At 37.7% G+C, this 17,856-nt stretch overlaps 1 protein-coding gene across 3 annotated transcripts in view; it reads right to left on the bottom strand.

The window, feature by feature from the left end:
- The window catches only part of RAPGEF5 (Rap guanine nucleotide exchange factor 5), a 220,878-nt gene that overhangs the window by 163,511 nt on the left and 39,511 nt on the right, over positions 1-17,856 (bottom strand). For 2 of the 3 annotated variants that reach the window (XM_037022017.2, XM_037022027.2), the window contains exons 2-5: positions 10,895-10,945; positions 9,095-9,201; positions 4,285-4,406; positions 2,674-2,842 (exon numbers count right to left, since the gene is read on the bottom strand). In XM_037022017.2, the coding sequence (XP_036877912.2) occupies positions 2,674-2,842; positions 4,285-4,406; positions 9,095-9,201; positions 10,895-10,945 (449 nt within the window). Of the gene's footprint in view, positions 1-2,673; positions 2,843-4,284; positions 4,407-9,094; positions 9,202-10,894; positions 10,946-16,729; positions 17,076-17,856 lie in introns of those variants that run through there. The other variant, XM_073238710.1, reaches the window with a different exon arrangement.

Raw genomic sequence — 17,856 nt, 5'->3', positions numbered from 1 at the left:
CAGAACAGAATTGTGTTTACATACAGACATTAAGTGGCTTCTTCAAATAATTTTAAAGAGACTTAGAAAAAAGACTGCAAATTAGAGGACCTTAATATGATCCACATTTGAAGACCTTAGCCTTCATATCTCAAAAGGGTTTTATTAAAAGGACCACAGGACTGGGCTTTCAGCTCATGAGCAGACAATATCAGTTAATGAATTAAAAGGATATCAGAGGGCATTTCAGTAGGAAAAAATGATTGGATAAAATGAATGGACAGGAAGGTAGAAAGAATAACATAGGGCTAACAATGGCATAGAAGAATGGAAAAATTTTTTATGCAAACAGCAAGGGTAGTAAGTTACTGAAAGAAGACCAATGACTGGAGACATCATGGAAGCTTTGTGGTCAAGGTAGGACTTGGGCTCCCCCTTGAGGGGTGGGTAGAATTTGACAAGGAAAGAGGCAAAGGAAAGAACAGGGCACCACAGGGGCATGAGAGAATAAATGGGTGTGGCATGAGTGTTAGAAAGAGTGGAGATTTGAGCAGAATTTGATAGGGTCTTATGCACTGAACCATAGGAAGGGCTGTAATAACACAAATGAAAGAGGGCAATGTCCCTGAGCATCTTTTCTCTGACCATAGTTTATTCCAAGTCTGGATAACCTAAACCTTCACTTTCCAGAATTTGGCTAAAAACATTTCAACATAGCTTACAGGTTTGCTTATATCTCTAATATATATATATATATATATATATATATATATATATATATATATTTCCTCTCTCTCTCCAGAAAAGACTTGCAGTGGTTTAATATCTTTTTATAGTTAGTACTTATTTATAATATGGGACAGACAGATCTACAGCTCCCAGAGGAATAACCACTCCCAAAGTGCATATTCACACCAACAGAAAAAATCTGCTGCCACACAAGGCATGTGACAGTGATTCTCAAGTCCAGAGGCTTGACATTTGTGTTCAGTGACTGGTGTGACAAAAGAATGCAAGTAACTTGGAATTAACATTTGGAACCAAATTTTAAAGTATTTTCACTTTACTAGAGTGGACTCATGGTTTCCCTACAAGGTCATCTAGCTCACTGGCACTCCTATCTGTTTTCCAATTCAGAGAAAAGAGTTGAACTAAATCATGAGTTTATTGCGAATACTGCAAGTTTATTTCAGCTGCTCTTGTGCCCCATTAAGCTGGGTACGCCCACGGGATTGCACATACTTCCATCTTGCATTCAGGACAGGAAGTGGTTAAAAGAACTGCTAGGGATTGCCAGTCCCACAGAGTTAAGCAAGTCGCAGCCACTTGAGCTTAAAAAGCATATCACTCCTTCTTAGAAATCTTGTTATTTATTGAAATGCTCCTTGACTTTCCTCAGGAAACTTCTGACCTATATTAAAAGCATTTTTCACTGAAGAACATTTTCTACACTTAGGCAATCGAGTGATGAATTATAGCAAAATTTGGCTTTATCACTGCAAGGTCCTCTATCAACAGTGGTGGTGGTGAATTCATAGTCACTTCAGAGTCAGTCTAACATTTTTATACTTTCTGTTTATAAGTCTGAGAAGGAGAAGCTAGAATGACCCCCGTAACTCCTGTGAACACACTCTAGCAGGTGTTAAAATCATGTGTAGTAGAGCTAGACAGACGTGGCTTCAAACCCTAACACTCTACTCACCACTTGTGTGACCTTGGACAGATTACCTGTCCTCTATGCCTCAGTTTCCTCACTTGTAAAATAGGGATTATAATAGTAACTGTCTTATATAATTCATCTGAAAATGAGATAATGAATATGAAGCATTTAGATCATTCCTGACATAAACTGTGTTCTGTACAATCAACCTATTAGCACAGTGTCTCATTAATATTCTAACACATTTCTTTTATAAAAGCCTGTGTTAACTGTTCAGTATTAACTGTTATTTTCTAACAAGAGTAAGTCATCTTTGTTAGGTTTGCAGGTATTGAACCCACTTTCTTACCCATGAGAGGAGGGTAACATGACTTGCCCTGCTAATCTCATAGAACAGAGTCAACAGTATTGAAAACTGAATGTGTCCAAATTACTAGCTGAAATCTTCAAGCTGCAATTCATTACACTAGAATATGCTTATCATTAATGCTCTGGGTAAACAAAGGCATGTCAGAATCACCACATCATGACTCAAGTCCTGTTCCCAAACTTTCTCTAATGATTTTTAATTCATTTTTATCACATAGTGATTCAGCATCTTCATGTGATAATGATTCATACATCTTAATTTGCCAAATGTTCTTTCTAGATTTTATTTTCAGAAATGTCTACTGGGCTCTTTCTTAGGAAAGTCACGACTTGGATAGTGGATAATATGTCAGTTATTTTACTCCAATGTAAGCTAATCATGTTTAAACCTAATTTAGATAATCTACTCATATAGCGATGATTAAATTAGAAACAGAGTGGTGCAGCTGGAGAGGCATGAACTTCTGGGATTTAAACACCAGTTCAGACTCTAATTATCTGGATTTAATTTTCAGCAATTTATTTTACCTTTCTGAACTTGCATCTGAGAAATGGGAAGAGAACAACTCCCTCTTAAGGGAGATTATGATCTTAAAGAACAGCGCACAGTAAATATTTTCTACGTGAGAGTAATTTTACAATGGAACAAAATAACCTCTACTTACAGCTCACAGATGCCAGCTCTGGCAGGAATGAGAGGCACAAGTTGCAGTAAAAGTTTGACACCATTTTGCCATTCTTCTTCTCTTTCAAATTCACAGTACAAGTAGCTACATTCATCAGATGAAAACTGATAGAACACATAGGTATCTTGAAAGTATAAGTTCTGGTCCACTGTTGGAAACAAAAAAAAGGTGAGGATCAGTTTTTTAAACCATATTATTTGAAGAGTCATAAACCAAATAATAAATTGAAAGCATTACTAATTATTAGGTAGAAGCCAGGGGCAGGGCTATAATTGCATATTCTAAGTCCAATCATGTTCACAATCCCATTGAATTAACAAGGACTTACTGACCAACGTGTTTTTTATTACTTGATGCTTTGGCCAGCATATTCACATGGATTTTATAATTCTGCTTCAGGGACAGGTGAAGTCTATAGCAATTCTAATGGTGGGGAGAAATTTTTTTTTAGTGTCCCAAAGCAAACTAATACATTAGTTACTTTAACTGGTACACAAATACAGTACAACAAGTTTTAGATCAGCAGTTCTCAACTGGAGCGATTGTGCCCCCAGGGGAAGTTTGGCATTGTTCAGAGACATTTTTGGTGTTACAAGTAGGAGGTGCCTAGCATCTGGTAGGCAGAAGAAAGGGATGCTGCTGAACATCCTATCACATACAAGGCAGCCTCTCACAAATTATCTGCCACAAAATGTCAATACTATCAAGTTGGGAAACCCAAGTTTCAAAAGGAATCGAGAACTGGAGATTTTCCCAAAACATATTAACACGAAATGTTTTGCTAACTGGAAAACTGAACCTCACAAGCAAGCTGACAATAACTTTCCTCAAAGACAGTTAACTGATTTCCTACATAAGAGTATCAAATGCTAGGTATTATTGATGCACTAAGATTGCAGCCACAATCCCATCTATATGACTCTTTCACGGTGAGACTTGGGCTATGCCTTTCTGAACCTTTTTCTCTGACCCACAATATTTATTACCTACAGGGGAAAAAAAGGGCTTCCCATTGACCAACCAGCACCTGTGTGATGGAGGCAAAGAATCCAGGTTGCTTGACTTCTACTTCTTCAATTCCCCAGGCTCCACTAAGAAAAGAAACATCCGCCAACTACTTTAGTAGCTAGTTAACATCAATTTTCTGTTCTGTTTAAACAGCTTATTTTCATAGGTCATATCTCTGCTCATGATTACTTAAAATGGCATACACATTCTACTCGTAAAATCAGTTTCTGATGATTATTCTAAGTATAGCAAAATAAATCACAGATTTAGAGCAACTTAAGATGTCACTGGTTCTTAAAAAATTGTGAGCAGCATTTTGAGTAGAGAAGGGAGGAGGTAAAGGAAAAACTCTTACAGGTAGTAGTCCGTGAATCAGTAAGTACTTAGTCATTTTTATAAAAGGTGTGAGAAATAGCAATCTAAAAATAACCTGTCATATTTATTTGTAAATTAAGAGAGAATGCAATTTCTGCTAAAACAATTTCCATCTAGATTATAACATCCTCCAGAAAATCAAGTACATTTTGATCTGGTAATTTAATAAAATAATGATTCTGTGCCTTCAAAACATGTAATACTAACCTGATGACATAATTCCCATATCCAATAGGAGCTGCCAGATCCCTATGGCCATAGATCTGCATTGAACAAAAGGGCAGTGTTCTAGAAGCCAGTCTACCAGTTCTGATCCAACACAGCTTTTCCTAGACAAAAGCAAAGCCATTTACAGTGAGACGTTGTTACCACTCATTTGCTAAAAATTTGGTATTTAATATGATTCCTTTCATGTACTTACTTTTTAAACAAGCAATTCAGAATAATAAACAACAACAAGAGTAAATGACATGTGCCTCTACACATCTTTCAGATTTCAGCTCAAATATCATTTCCTTGAGGAAACTTAGAATCATATCCTCTTATACTTCTTCAAATCACCTATCATTCAGTAATTATACATCTTTACAAATTAATAATATTGGCTTTCCTCACTTTAGAATGATTTCCAGGAGAATAGGGACTATGTAAAGCTCATTATTAAACCCCAAAAACTAGAACAGTCCAGGTATACAGTAAGTTCTCAAAATACATATATTTGAATAAATGAAGGACATGTACGTAGCAGTCCTTTATATAAAGATAATGTTTCTGCCTTGGTAAGACAAGTGTCTCAAGTTGTTGGTGATAAACTTTGGTTCAACTGTTCACAGATTTTTATCTGTAATTTTTATAATTTATCTATAGATTTTTTATCCATGTTCTCTTTGAGAACAAAATAATTCCAAAATGATTAGAAAAAGTTGGGACCACAGTGAATAGTATAGTTGTGTTTCCTACTCTTCAAACAGATTAACTTAAAATTTGTCTCAAATAAATTTGACTATTAATCTTTTCATTATAATCTAAGCAATCTAGTTAAGTAACCTAGATTATAAACCCATAAACCCACATGTGTGATGGATTCCACTAATCACACACACACACATACACACACATAATATTCTTTGTAATTTGTCTTAAAATACACAACTGTATTCAAATACCTCCAATCTGTATAAGCAGTATTTCACTTACTTTTTCCATCTTTATTAGCCTCATAACTTTATGAAGAAACTTTCTGAAATGAAAGATTTTCACTTGCAGAAATTTCATTGAAACCCACTCTCCTTTGTGAAAAAAAATCATCAAAATGTTTTTTAAAAAAACATTTATCATGCAAATAGTTATCTTTTCTACATTTTGTATTTAAGGACCAAAATATGTCAATGTATATTTGTATTCCTAAAGCAGAAAAATATTGCCTATCTCTTGTGATTGGTATAGTCACAAAATCAAGAAATTACACAATAACTAACAATATGAAGAAATGATCTGAGGTGCTACATTTTCTAGAATGAAGGAAAATAGGGTAGTGAATTTTTCTCAGCAGAGACAAAGTTTGGACAAAGTTTGTAGCTTTTGATGAAGTGTCACTTCACTTTTTTTGATGAAATGTCACTATTCAAAAGATTCTCAACGGCAGTTAAGCCAATACCAGACATGCTGAGTTGCAGTTTAGTATTAAGACATTACAAAGATTAACAATCAAATAAATGGATGTCCTTGGAAACAAAATGAGAAACTAGATTGCAATAAAAGTGGCAATTAGACCAAACAATCAATATTAACTTCTAATTCTATAGGACACCTTCCAAGTTAAAGGCTCAAAGTGTTAATTAATTCCTCAACACCGCTGTCGGTTAGCCAGCATCTTTGGGCTTCTAAAGCAATTTTATTGCCTGGATTAAATACTGTCTCATCTTAATCCTTATTCTCGGAACAATACAGCCCCCTCAAGTCTCCTCTCAGTGTCTGACATCACCTGGAATAGTACACAACCATTTACTAAACAAACTAAAGTTTCAAACTACAAAAGGTGGCTCCATGCATGAGTATGTTTGTTTGATCATAGGTGAGAGAGAAGATGCTTCTTAGACCTGAGCTTCTCAAAACTGTGTTTAGGATTAAAGCAAAAGATGTGGGGGATTTTGCTAATTGTGCAGCTACCGATGCAGTTCAGCTAGGTGAGCCCACATGATGCTGGTGGCCACAAAGCCCTGGTCCCCAGCTCTGCCTTCTTACTGGGAAAGGCTCCCTGTTTGGGGGACGGGCAGAGTGGATATGCTAAAATACAGGACTGCCATGACAAATTAGTTAATAACTAATTTGCTGTTTCAGTTGCACACGATCTCTTTCCAGCCCCCACCCTCAACTTTATCAAGTTATGTTTCCAATCCCTTTTAGCAATCCACGTGCACCACTAAGTATAAAGATAAACACCATTACGAATACCAACAAAGCAAACAAAATGAGGTGACCTTCTCTTGCATTTAGCTCATATTCCCCTGACTTGCTGACCAGGTCTGCAGTGATCCAGTAAAGGTCCCTAAATCCACAGGACTTGGGGAGAGCAATGAGGAAGAAAAGAGATGGTTGGAAGGGAGCAGTCTGCATACTGACAGCAGTTCTTATTCCCAGTATATTTTCATTCTTGTGCTGAATACAGAAACTGTTTGGGTACATGTAGATCCAACTACAGTTGCAATATTAGGTAGGAACACTGTGATATGGAGGTGATTAGCTAGGAGGTCAATGTGATTGCTGTAACAAAACATTTACATCTAACAAAACATCCTACTTGTTGCAGTTGGAAATTTGATTTCTCCTGGCCTCCTTCTGTGTCCAGTTACATTTTTACCAACTAATTCATGGTATGACAGACAGAACCCTAACCTCAAATGTAAAGGGGGTAATGGTATTTAGAGACTTATTTGAAGTATCAGAAACCTATATGATTTTTCCCATAGAATAAAGGAATAGAAAACATTTCAAAGGTTTGAAAGTAATTCTCATGTGGTACCTAGGAAACGCTTTACCTCAATTAACTACCAGACCAATGAAAATTACCCATCCTAGGCAATCATACTAGCACTTTATCTTTAAAACCAGAGAATTAACCAGTCCTTAAATTATAAAAGACAGGAGATTCTGGCCTGACCACTGGGAATCTGAAATAGTGCAACACATGGTCTCTCCCCATTCTACTCCCACTAAACCCTAAATATGTTCCAACTTGGATGAATGGCTCTTTTCCATGAATTAATTAATGTACAGCTCCAAATTTCTTTTTCAATCTATTCCATGGAGACCACATAAAAGAACAAACTGAGAATGATCAGAGATCTCACACACAGCCTTACGTGGTAGCTAAAATGAATCCCAGGAGCCTGTTCACAACTAGACCCAAAGACTTAGACATACAGTTTTAGTATTAAAAAACAAAACACAAATCAGATGTGTCTGAAGTTGGTAACATCATTTATTAAAAAAGAAGAAGAGGTTCCACAGGAAACAGCTCAATGACCAGCATATCCTCTCCTCGTGTCCACTTAGCCTGGGGTCTGAGCCAGTGCTTCACAGACTGTGGTTTCTGAATCCCTTATGGGAGGAAGGGATGGAGGAAAGACCTCAGACATTGTTTTCAAGAGGTTCATCAGCCCACATAAACAAAAGCAGTGTTTGTTAACAGAAGAGATCATATTTAACCTATGTCATGTTGTTTAAAACTTATGTAAATACTACTGTAATTAATTAATTATGGGGTTTGAAAGTGTTAATTCATTGTAGTTCCACCACCTGCACTGTGTAGTTGCTCAGTGGTGCCCAAGAATACAGATTCTGCCAAGTTTCTGATGAGAAAGAAACTGGTGGCATAGGAGAGTTACTGACTAGGAAGGGGTATGAAGGAATTACCTGGGATAGGAAAGTCTTCTATATCTTGATATGGATAATAGTTATGTAAGTGTGTATAATAATTAAAAATTCATCAAGCTGTACCCTTAAGATTTATGCATTTTACTCTATGGGATTTATGCATCAAAAAAAGAGGGTTTTCTTCCTGAAATAGGTTGGGAATCATTATCCCTGAAATCCAGGGCTGAGACAATGAAATTTTTCCTATTTGTGGCAAATGGAAAAAAACAAGAATATTGTAATGAGTTTCTGATCAAGTTAAATTTAGATACTTTAAAGAAACACCCTTTATTCTGAGAATCTTTCCTACTTTTTGGATATCATTTATTCTGAGTACTCTTTCTATTCTTCATGGTATTGTAATCTCATTCCAATAAGAATGAACAATGATAATAAATGGTAGTGGTTTTTCCTCTTTTTGTTTCTGTTATTTCTTTTGGCATGGTTTTGTGTGGTTTATTACCTCTACTTGGCAAAATAAAAAGCTGATAATTCGCTTTTGATTTTTTTTAATGGCTGCATGAAATGAAAACATGTGTTCCAAGGTTTCCAAGTGACCATGCTGTACATGGAATTGACCAGTCCATCCATTTATCCTAATACCTCTGTCTTATTCACTAGCCAAGGCAGAGAAACACCATCCCTGTGCCTGTCTGCCCCCTGCCTCTTGCAGCACCCAAGCAAGTGGCACACCTCATTTGAAGAGTTAGAGTAGAAGCTCCCATGGACCTCCAGAGAGTCCTCGCTGAACCTAGATGAGGTCCCTGGAGAGGGGACCTATGTTTACTGAAGTCCCAGCCCAGTAAAAATATTACAAAACATCACATCTCAGAGGAAGTAAGTGACTCTCCCAGGAGTTCATCTGCACTTGGGGCTGGGATTCCACATCAGCTTCCAAAACAGAAGTCCAACTGTCAACAAACACTCAGCTAAGCTTAACTAAGAGAATAGCCACCACAAGTATGCCAAATAGACACTTCGAGCAAACCAACCCTCCTTCGACCAATACAGCCCATCTCTGTGATCAAGGTTATAGTTTTAACGCATTTTTGGGTTTTCCCTCAAAGGGAATTTTTGACAAGGTGTTAGAAAACTGTGTTACCTGTAAAATCCCTTGAGGTTAACTCTGTCCTTTATCAGGTCAGCTGCCTGAACAATAATAATATTCCTCAGTGCTCTTCCTGCGCAAGAAGAATTCTCTCCATAAATCTAAATGGAAAAGACAAACATTCACTGTAAATTTAGGACAATAATGTGACAATTTGTAAGCTGTCCATAGCACACAAAGTATCAAAAATCATGACAAAGTCCCTAAGATTAAAACACTTATATTTTAGCCTACATAGCTACAGGCCCTACAACTACCTATTTTATTTTTGTTATTGGTCCACTTATGCTATTAAGCTACAGTAACTATTTTCCAAATGCTAAGTACTCTCACTATAATCTCCTTTTGCATATAGCTTTCAGGGTATAATATCTGTTTTTAAAAAACAGTGTTTTTATCAGTACAGCAAACTGAAGAATATATATTAACTCTGCCATATTGATACTACATTCATGTAAAGGTCTTGGAAGATGAGAAAATAATTTTTTCTTATCTACTGAACATCTTGTGCCATGACAAAAATCTGATAGCAGGCTGCTGTCCGCTCTGCTTTTAAGCTTCACTCAGCTGCAGAGTTCATGATTAATTCCAAGCATCCTAGTTTCACCTATTTCATGATTCCAGCTAGCAGATAAAAATTTCACTTAACTTCTTTTTTTCATCTTCTAACTCACCAATATGCATCTCTGACTCTTGGAGTATCTGTGTCCCACTTTATATACTACCTCCTTTGTCTATAATTGGCACCTTCCTCCACAGTGCAATGCTGCTTCACAAAGGATGCTAAATGAAAGTAAATTGTCTCCATAAGTAAAGGTCCATGAAAATTAATATATATTGGGGATGCATATTTACATCTGTTACTCATTTCTTGGTAAATTCTTTTTGCACCTACAAAACTTTGTACCTTCAAAACATTTTGTATTTTCTCTCAAAGTAAACAAATTGATCATGCATTGACTATGACTTGACCCACGTGTCAACTCCATCCTTATACTTCTTTAATTTTCCTGTTATCACCTCCTAAAGACAACTTGATAAGAAAATGAGGACAAAATGATTTATTTGTAACATGTTAAAACTATTTTTAAAAAACCTGAAAAAGCCAGATAACAGAAAGTGTTACCATAAAAAGAGATACAAGTCAGCTGACACTTAATTAACTAGTCCTGACAGGGTATCAATGTTCATTTACCCACTCATTCAAAAAACATTTAATAAGCAGCTATTAGGCCCCATTTTAGATGCTGGGATATAGTAATGAACAAGATCAAAAAATCATGACCTCACAAAGTTCACAGTCTCCTGTTATTCTAAAAAACACAACGCTTTATCAACTGATTCTTTAACACAGTGCAATGAAGGCATCCCTATCTTTTTTCAATGAGAATTCAGGGATATTCAATGAGCATACTATTAAATAACTGTAAGTAATCCCTTTTTATACAGTTTTCTGCAGCTTTCTGTGTAAAACATTCACTATTTTTAAAATACAGCATTTCTATCAATACAGAAAATTAAAAATATTTTTACTGTATATGAACTCTGCCATATTGACAATACATTCATGTAAAGGACTTGGAAAATGAGAAAAATTATGTTTTTTCCTACATAGTGAACATCTTGCACCATGATACAATTATCAGAGCATTTCCAACATCTTTGGTTGTGTCATTCCCAGGTGAAGGAGGTGGCATGATCAGGAGCAAACGGAATAGCTGTCAGGAGAGAATGCTACATGGGGATATGTGAATCATTGCTTTAGAAAACACAGTAGAGAGAAAAGAATCATACCTGGGAAGGTGTGTGCTCGAGGTATGGATTGGAAATTCTTCTTGATAGAGTCTATTTTAAAAGAAAGAAAAGGGGAAAAATTAGAATCAAACAGAAATCTTTGTATCATAAGGGCACAAAATATGTAACAGGCACAGCCCCAGTCATAGTCCAAGCCAACAACTGTGCTGAAATCTCAAGTCATGGGTCACAGAGGATTAATGTTCTGATTCTCATTCAGCGTTAAGTATCTGATCAACATTCATTCCAATTTCATTCATTTAATGGCACCCAGTCTATAGAAGGTACAACTTTATTAAGTGCAATAGAAAGAGTAGGATGTTTTCATACTTGGACCTTTATTCTCACTGTGATTTCAATTCCATTTCTCCTTTCCTTTCATTTCCACTTCCACCAGTCTCCCTCAGGCTTTCATCACCAGACACCTGAACTGCTGCTTCAGCTCCTCAACAGACTTGCCTGACCTCTAGTCATGCCCCTTCAAGCCACCCTCCAAACCTCAACTAAACAAATGTCCCCAAATCGCCCCCTCAACTTACAGTGGGTCTCTCGTTACTTGTCCAAGTCAGTCCAAAGCCCCCAGCCTGCCTCTTGTGCCCACCAGAGTCTGCCTCCAACAGGTTTCTAGTATCTCCTTCCACCTCCCTACATAGCCTCTTTAGATCTACTCTTCAGAAGGACCTGCCCCTCATACCGGCCTCCGCTCACACCATTCTCCACACCGGAAAGCCCTGCATCTTCCCTGATACTCCCTGAATTCTGCCATACTTTGAAGCCCAAGCTTGAGCAGTCACCTCCTGGGGGAAGCGCCTCCCACCTGCCCCAGTATACTGGGGTTCGTCCCTCTTTGGAGCTCTTCATCTCCCGTACTATTCACGGGGCAGCTCCTGGGTGCCCTGCATTGCTGGCCCTCGGTGTGTGCATTTGCCCCCAATAATCACTGGCAGTTTATATTGCTTTGCTTTCACAGCATCTAGCACATAACTTTGCACAAAAATGTTTGATTTTCTATTCATTCGTTTATAGATATTTATATCTTTATATCCGTTTAGAATTCACTGAATGATTGGAATCGTAGGAGCTAATTTTTCCTACCTAACAATCCGGGAAACAACACACCAGCACCCACATATGCTCAAGCACAATAGAAAACTATTATCATGTTCCAGTGCAGCATAGGAAAAAGAACAGCGAAACTAACATTTACTGAGCTTCCAACCTATGTTTAAAAGCTCTTTATACCTCTATTCCAAGGCTTGCCGTCTTCTGAAATCCTATAGTTTTTAGTCTTCTGCCTCCACTTCTTAGAAACATTTGCTTAATTTACAAAACACACCCTGCCAGTCATGGCTTTCCAGCATTTGAACTTTCCATCAAACTTCATGACAGAATATTCCCATTCTGCCTCTTCCCCGCTCCACATGGCTCCCATGCTACTTATCTTCTAATTAAACTAAAATGATTATATGGGCTCTTTATCCAGACATGTCAATTGGTACACTCTGCTAAAAATTTGCAATGGCTTCAAAGAAAATGAGATCTATAAGGTTGACAGGCCATTTTTAATTCCCATGTATTAAAATAAAACTTCTACCCCTCCCCTTCTGGTCTAGTATATACACTCCCAATGGGCCCTTTGTAGACCTTCTGTTGCCTGAGCCTAGGTAATGTGTTCATTTATTGATACACTGAACAATTTATGTGTATGCATCAGATTTATAATTTATATTCATCAAATTTATAATTTAGCAAGATGAATCATCATGCTAAGTGACCTTTTTTTTCCTAAACAGAATTTTACAAATCAAAATGGCAGGTCAGAACTGACCATCTTTATTACTCACCTAATTGCCTGAAACAGCTCAGAAAAGCAACTACTTCACATGATCTAGGTTAAAAGAAAGCTTTTAGGTGGAAATAAGCTCTAAAGAACTGGGAAGGGGCACTTTACAAGAGAAAGCAAACCACTTCCTTTCTCTCTGCCAACCTAAATCTGGCTGTCCCAACACTAGTGTTACACTCACACAATTCCACTTCACAGAAACTTCCCCGTGAATGGCTTGTTTCAAAAGACAGGTAAGGTGACTAAATAAAGCCAAGAGGTTCTTCCATGCTGACTGGATAACAGTGTTTGATAAACTCGCAGCCCACAGGGACCCAACAAGAGCAACCTAACAAGAACTGCCTTTTACAGATCACAGTAGCCAGATTTGCTGTCAGGAACTCCTGTGAAGCCCTTGCTCTCCTTACCCCAGGGGAGCTTTATTTCATGAACACCCTAGGATGGCAGCTCTCAGACTCAGCTGAGCTCCGGGAAGCCACAGTGCTCTCTGTAGAACTCTGTAAAGCACAATTTGTTAATCCTAAAATAACTACCATAACTCTGTACTATTTTAGAGACCTCTTATGTTTGTTGTTCGTATTGACCAAAAATAACAAGTACTCAAAGATTTAAAGGGAAAAGAACATGGAGGAATAGCCCCTCCATTATCTCATTTTAAATAGACACTGGAAAAGGACTGTTATATAATTTACCAGGACAACACCACCAGCTGAATTACAGGAGCCTGAGAATCACTGTCCTGCTCACCTCGTGCATTGCTCTCACAGCCCCCTGGGAGATGATACTTAGAGAGCATCCCAAGTTGGCCTTGAAGCATTTACTCCTCTCCATTTCACTATGTGTGCCCTAACATACCATTACTAGCTGCTTTCCTACCATCTTTGAATCCCTTGGTTTTCTGTCTCCTCTCAGCATTCCAGGGCTTCAGCTAATCACTCCTATGGCAACTCCCATTCATTCCACTTTTATGAAGCACCTACTGAGCTCCTTGCCAGGTACTCTGGGAGCTTCCAGAAACAAACATATGGATAAGATATCATCCCTCATTTAGCAATTCATTTACAAGAAGACACAGGATCTAAACAACACTTTTAAATCCATTAATTCTCTTTCTTAATCCTGATTTCCTATCAATTTACTCTGCAATCTTGAATGGATAGTCCAACTGATGCAGGGTGTCCTCTTTTAAATGGCTCTTAACATAATATCTCATAAGTATAATGCCAAGATGAGATGATGACTCTTTTTCCCCCTTATTCCCAACTTCCTAGAACTACTTAAGCTAGATGCAAAGATTCTTTCTTGAAAGACACATACATACCAGAGAGAAGACTAGTAACAATACAAATGAAATTAGATTTTAATTCAAATTTATTTCTCCTTTCCATTTTAATGAACCATGAAAAGTGATTCCCTAAATGATTCTAGGCAAACCACACATTTTAAACATGTATTAGAAAACTGCAACCCTTTAATATTCACAAATGAACTTCCAGACAAAAATAATGGCATAACTCAAAAGGATAATTGGTTAGCAATCATGTTACCTTTTCTTTTTTAGGTTAGGTGTCCATTAAAGTTACACTATAATAGTCTATGAAGCTGGGTCATATGAGCTTCATTGATCTATGAATCAAGCATGGAACTCATTCCAGAGTCACTGACAATATCTTGCTCAACTATATAATAGAGTTAAGGCACATTTGTTACATGCTCTTAAAAGATATGCCTTAATACTTGCCTTACATTGAGTTAAAGTACTCAGGCTACAAAGGGAAGAGAAATGAAAGGAGAAAGACTGAATCACTTCAATCAGCACAGAAATGTGACCTGATCTAGTACAAACAAGAAACAACAAGAACTACGAAATTTATTGATAACTTCAGAATTCTGTTTATGATACAACGTTCTGCCACCTTCAGCCGTTGTTCTTTTCCCATTCCAGGTGATCAAGTAGAACATGAAGATATTAAAGTGGAATAAGTTTATATAGATTTCTTACAATCCTAGGAAACTACACAGCTTCCTAAATAACTGGAGAACACATATGTTAAAAGAGGACTATATCCTAAAACAATAAAGGGTATGATCTAGTAGACTGTCAAGTAGAGCTCTTAAGACTGTGGGTCGTTTGTAAGCCCCAGGATATACTTAGAGCTCAATCAAAGCTTGACATGGTTAAAAGGGCAGAATTCCAGCCAGTATGTCGGCTCCAGTATTACACAGTCATCACAAGTTAGGCATAATGCAAACTGGAGACAAAAGTGCATTAGGGAAGACTGCCAAAACGGAGGTACAGGGCAGGGCACCATGGCTCTCTTTCTGAAGCTCTGGTCACAATTCAGGCCCACGACCATTTCCTCAGGTCTCTAAGGGATGTGTTCCCAACAGTCAGCCACAACCCCAAAGGCATTTGTCTCCTCAACATAGACGGGCCACAGCAAACTTAATGATGTTCTCAAAATTATATTTTTCTACTGCTTTGTGATGTGCTAAGGGAATGGAATGAAAGGGAAGGTGGCAACACCTTACTGAGCACCTTGTTTTAATCACTTTTCCATATCAGTAACTGCACCCACCTATTTATTTTTTTTTACAGACAAGAGGCCTGAGGTTCAGAGAAATTAGTAATTCACTTAAGGTCCCAGACCTAGAAAGTTATAGAGCCCACACTAAAACAAAAATGATTGATTACAAAGCCACTACTCTACTGTGATCTGCTGCACATTATTAAAATATAAACAAATTATTCATATAATAAAATAATTATTTAAATAGTATTTTTAAAATAACTGAGTTTCTACTATGTGCTAGAAATTGTACTAAGAACTTTACACACAACACATCTCATGAACCTTGAAAAACTATGAGGTAAGTACTATTATTAGTCCTATTTGGCAGAAGACAAAGAGAGTTAAGGAAGTCACCTGAGTTTGCAACCCATGACTACCTTTGGTTCCTGCTCCACACATATGTCTTACAATACAGACTGCAATTTGAGAGTAACAGGACAAATAAGTGCATCTCATTGCTTTAAGAAATCACAAATAGTATCTGCTAGATCCAGTGCTTCTCAATCCTGGCTGTCAACTGGAACTGTCTGAGAGCCCAAAGAAGAAACAAACAGGTGCTCACATCTCATCCCAGACCCAAGGAATGCAGCATCTGGGAGCAGAACCTGGGCAGTGTTGGCCAAATCCCCAGGTAGTTCTAATGGGCAGCCAGGTTGGAGAAAACTGTAAAAATCAGTGGTTGAAACTGGCAATTTGAGTCTCTCATCATCCACCTCAGCTATGGGACTTGAAGTGCTCTTCAAACATTGACTGCTTCACATGCCTGGCTGAGTTCAGCACACAGTAGAGGTACAAGTCATTTGACCAACAGCACTGAGATTTGTGGCTGAGCTTCTAAGTCTGGCTTGGGTAGAACAAAGAGCCAGTGTTTCAGAAAATCCCCCTTGCATCTGTGCATGTGGTGTTTTCTCTTTGCCCCATCCCAAGCCAAGGTACCTGCTTGTCTGCAGAGCAGCACAGCACCTGCATACCTTCTGAAAGGGCATATCCCTTTACTGGCATCCCCAGCATTAAACTTAATTTTTACTTCCCATTATCAAAGGACTCTCTTCTAGTATAAACATGTTTGCCCCACCTAAAAGCTAAAGTAGAAAATTAAAGTGGGTTCTAGGAATACTTTCAAATATTTCAAAATCGTGCCTGACTAGGAAGATAAATCAGCAAGAACCAGCAGCTTCTGGGAGAATACACACAATAGGCACAATAGAAACAAACCTCAAAGCATCAACTAAATTTTACTCAGTCTTTCTTCTTGCTGTGTTTATAAACAAGAGAATAGTTTTGCCAAACAGGGTGGGCTTCTTTGGTTAATGCAGTCACAGAAAAGCCTTTAAAGTTTAGGAATCAAGTAACCAAATATTTTAGAACAACAGTTGAATTAGCAAGCTCATTACTTCCCTACTTGTAATATCAACTCACCTTGTCACTGGACTCCAAGATGAATTCTTTCCACTGCAGCCAACATGAAGAAGTACCCACTGGCCAACTCTGGGACAATTTGAGCAGCAAAATAATGAAAGTATGCACTATAATCCATAGACTAAATACCCTTGGGTCCATAATGATATGAATAATTGACTGAATAAATGGGGGAGGTGGGAGGAGCAGCTCTTTATTACAGAATAATTTCAATTACTACATGCAATAAAAAGAAGAAAACAGAGTATCACCATGAGGCAAACACCACAGAACTAAATGAGCCAATCAACAATAGATGCCAATATTAGTAGACAATGGTGTGATGAGATACAGGCTATTTGCATGGTATCAAAGTGTCTATCCACGAGCTAGTAATAAGTACAGAGCTAAAAATAGTAACTTTTCAGTGGAGCTTGGCAGATACTACCTTAACTAAGTGATAAAGGTTATCACCAATCACAAGACATGTTGACACCATTTGCCTGCTGATCAGATACACTGAGAAAGGCAGTTTTATGGTATTTTTATCAAAATGCATACCTGCATTGAATAAAAAAACATGATAACTCTAAACAGAGGGACATCCATCAATGTAAGTAGCCTGTATGCTGCAAAAATTGTCAAGGTTATCAAAGAGCAAGCAAAACTGAGGGATTTTGGAGGAGACCAGATTGGAGGAGACCAAGGGAAACACAGCAAAAGACAATGTGAGATCCAGGACGAGGACAAGGTCCTTAGCAGGGTGACTGGCACAATCTGAATGAGGTCTGCATTTGAGTTCAGTGAGTACAATGCTGGTTTTGACAAGTGCACTGTGGTTAAAATGCTGACACTTGGGGAAGCTGGGTGATGGGGATAAGAGAACTCTCTTGGTACCATCTGGACAACATTTAAGTTTAAAATTATTTCAAAATGAAAAGTTTAAAAAAGGTATTGGCCTCCTCCCCCACATAAAAAGTTTCAAAAAATGTTCAAATCTTATTTCAAAATACAGCATCTGTTTCTTTGCTAAAGCTACACAGCCTTCACCCAAACATTATTATCTTAGGCTGAACCACAGAAGGACACCACTCGCCTCCCTGCCTGCTCTGGCCTCTGGCACCATCATGCAAATAAGATTAATCTCC

This window comes from Manis javanica, chromosome 6 (genome assembly GCF_040802235.1).
Source record: "Manis javanica isolate MJ-LG chromosome 6, MJ_LKY, whole genome shotgun sequence".
NCBI classification, from domain to species: domain Eukaryota; kingdom Metazoa; phylum Chordata; class Mammalia; order Pholidota; family Manidae; genus Manis; species Manis javanica.
This window is presented reverse-complemented; position numbering and strand designations above follow the sequence as displayed.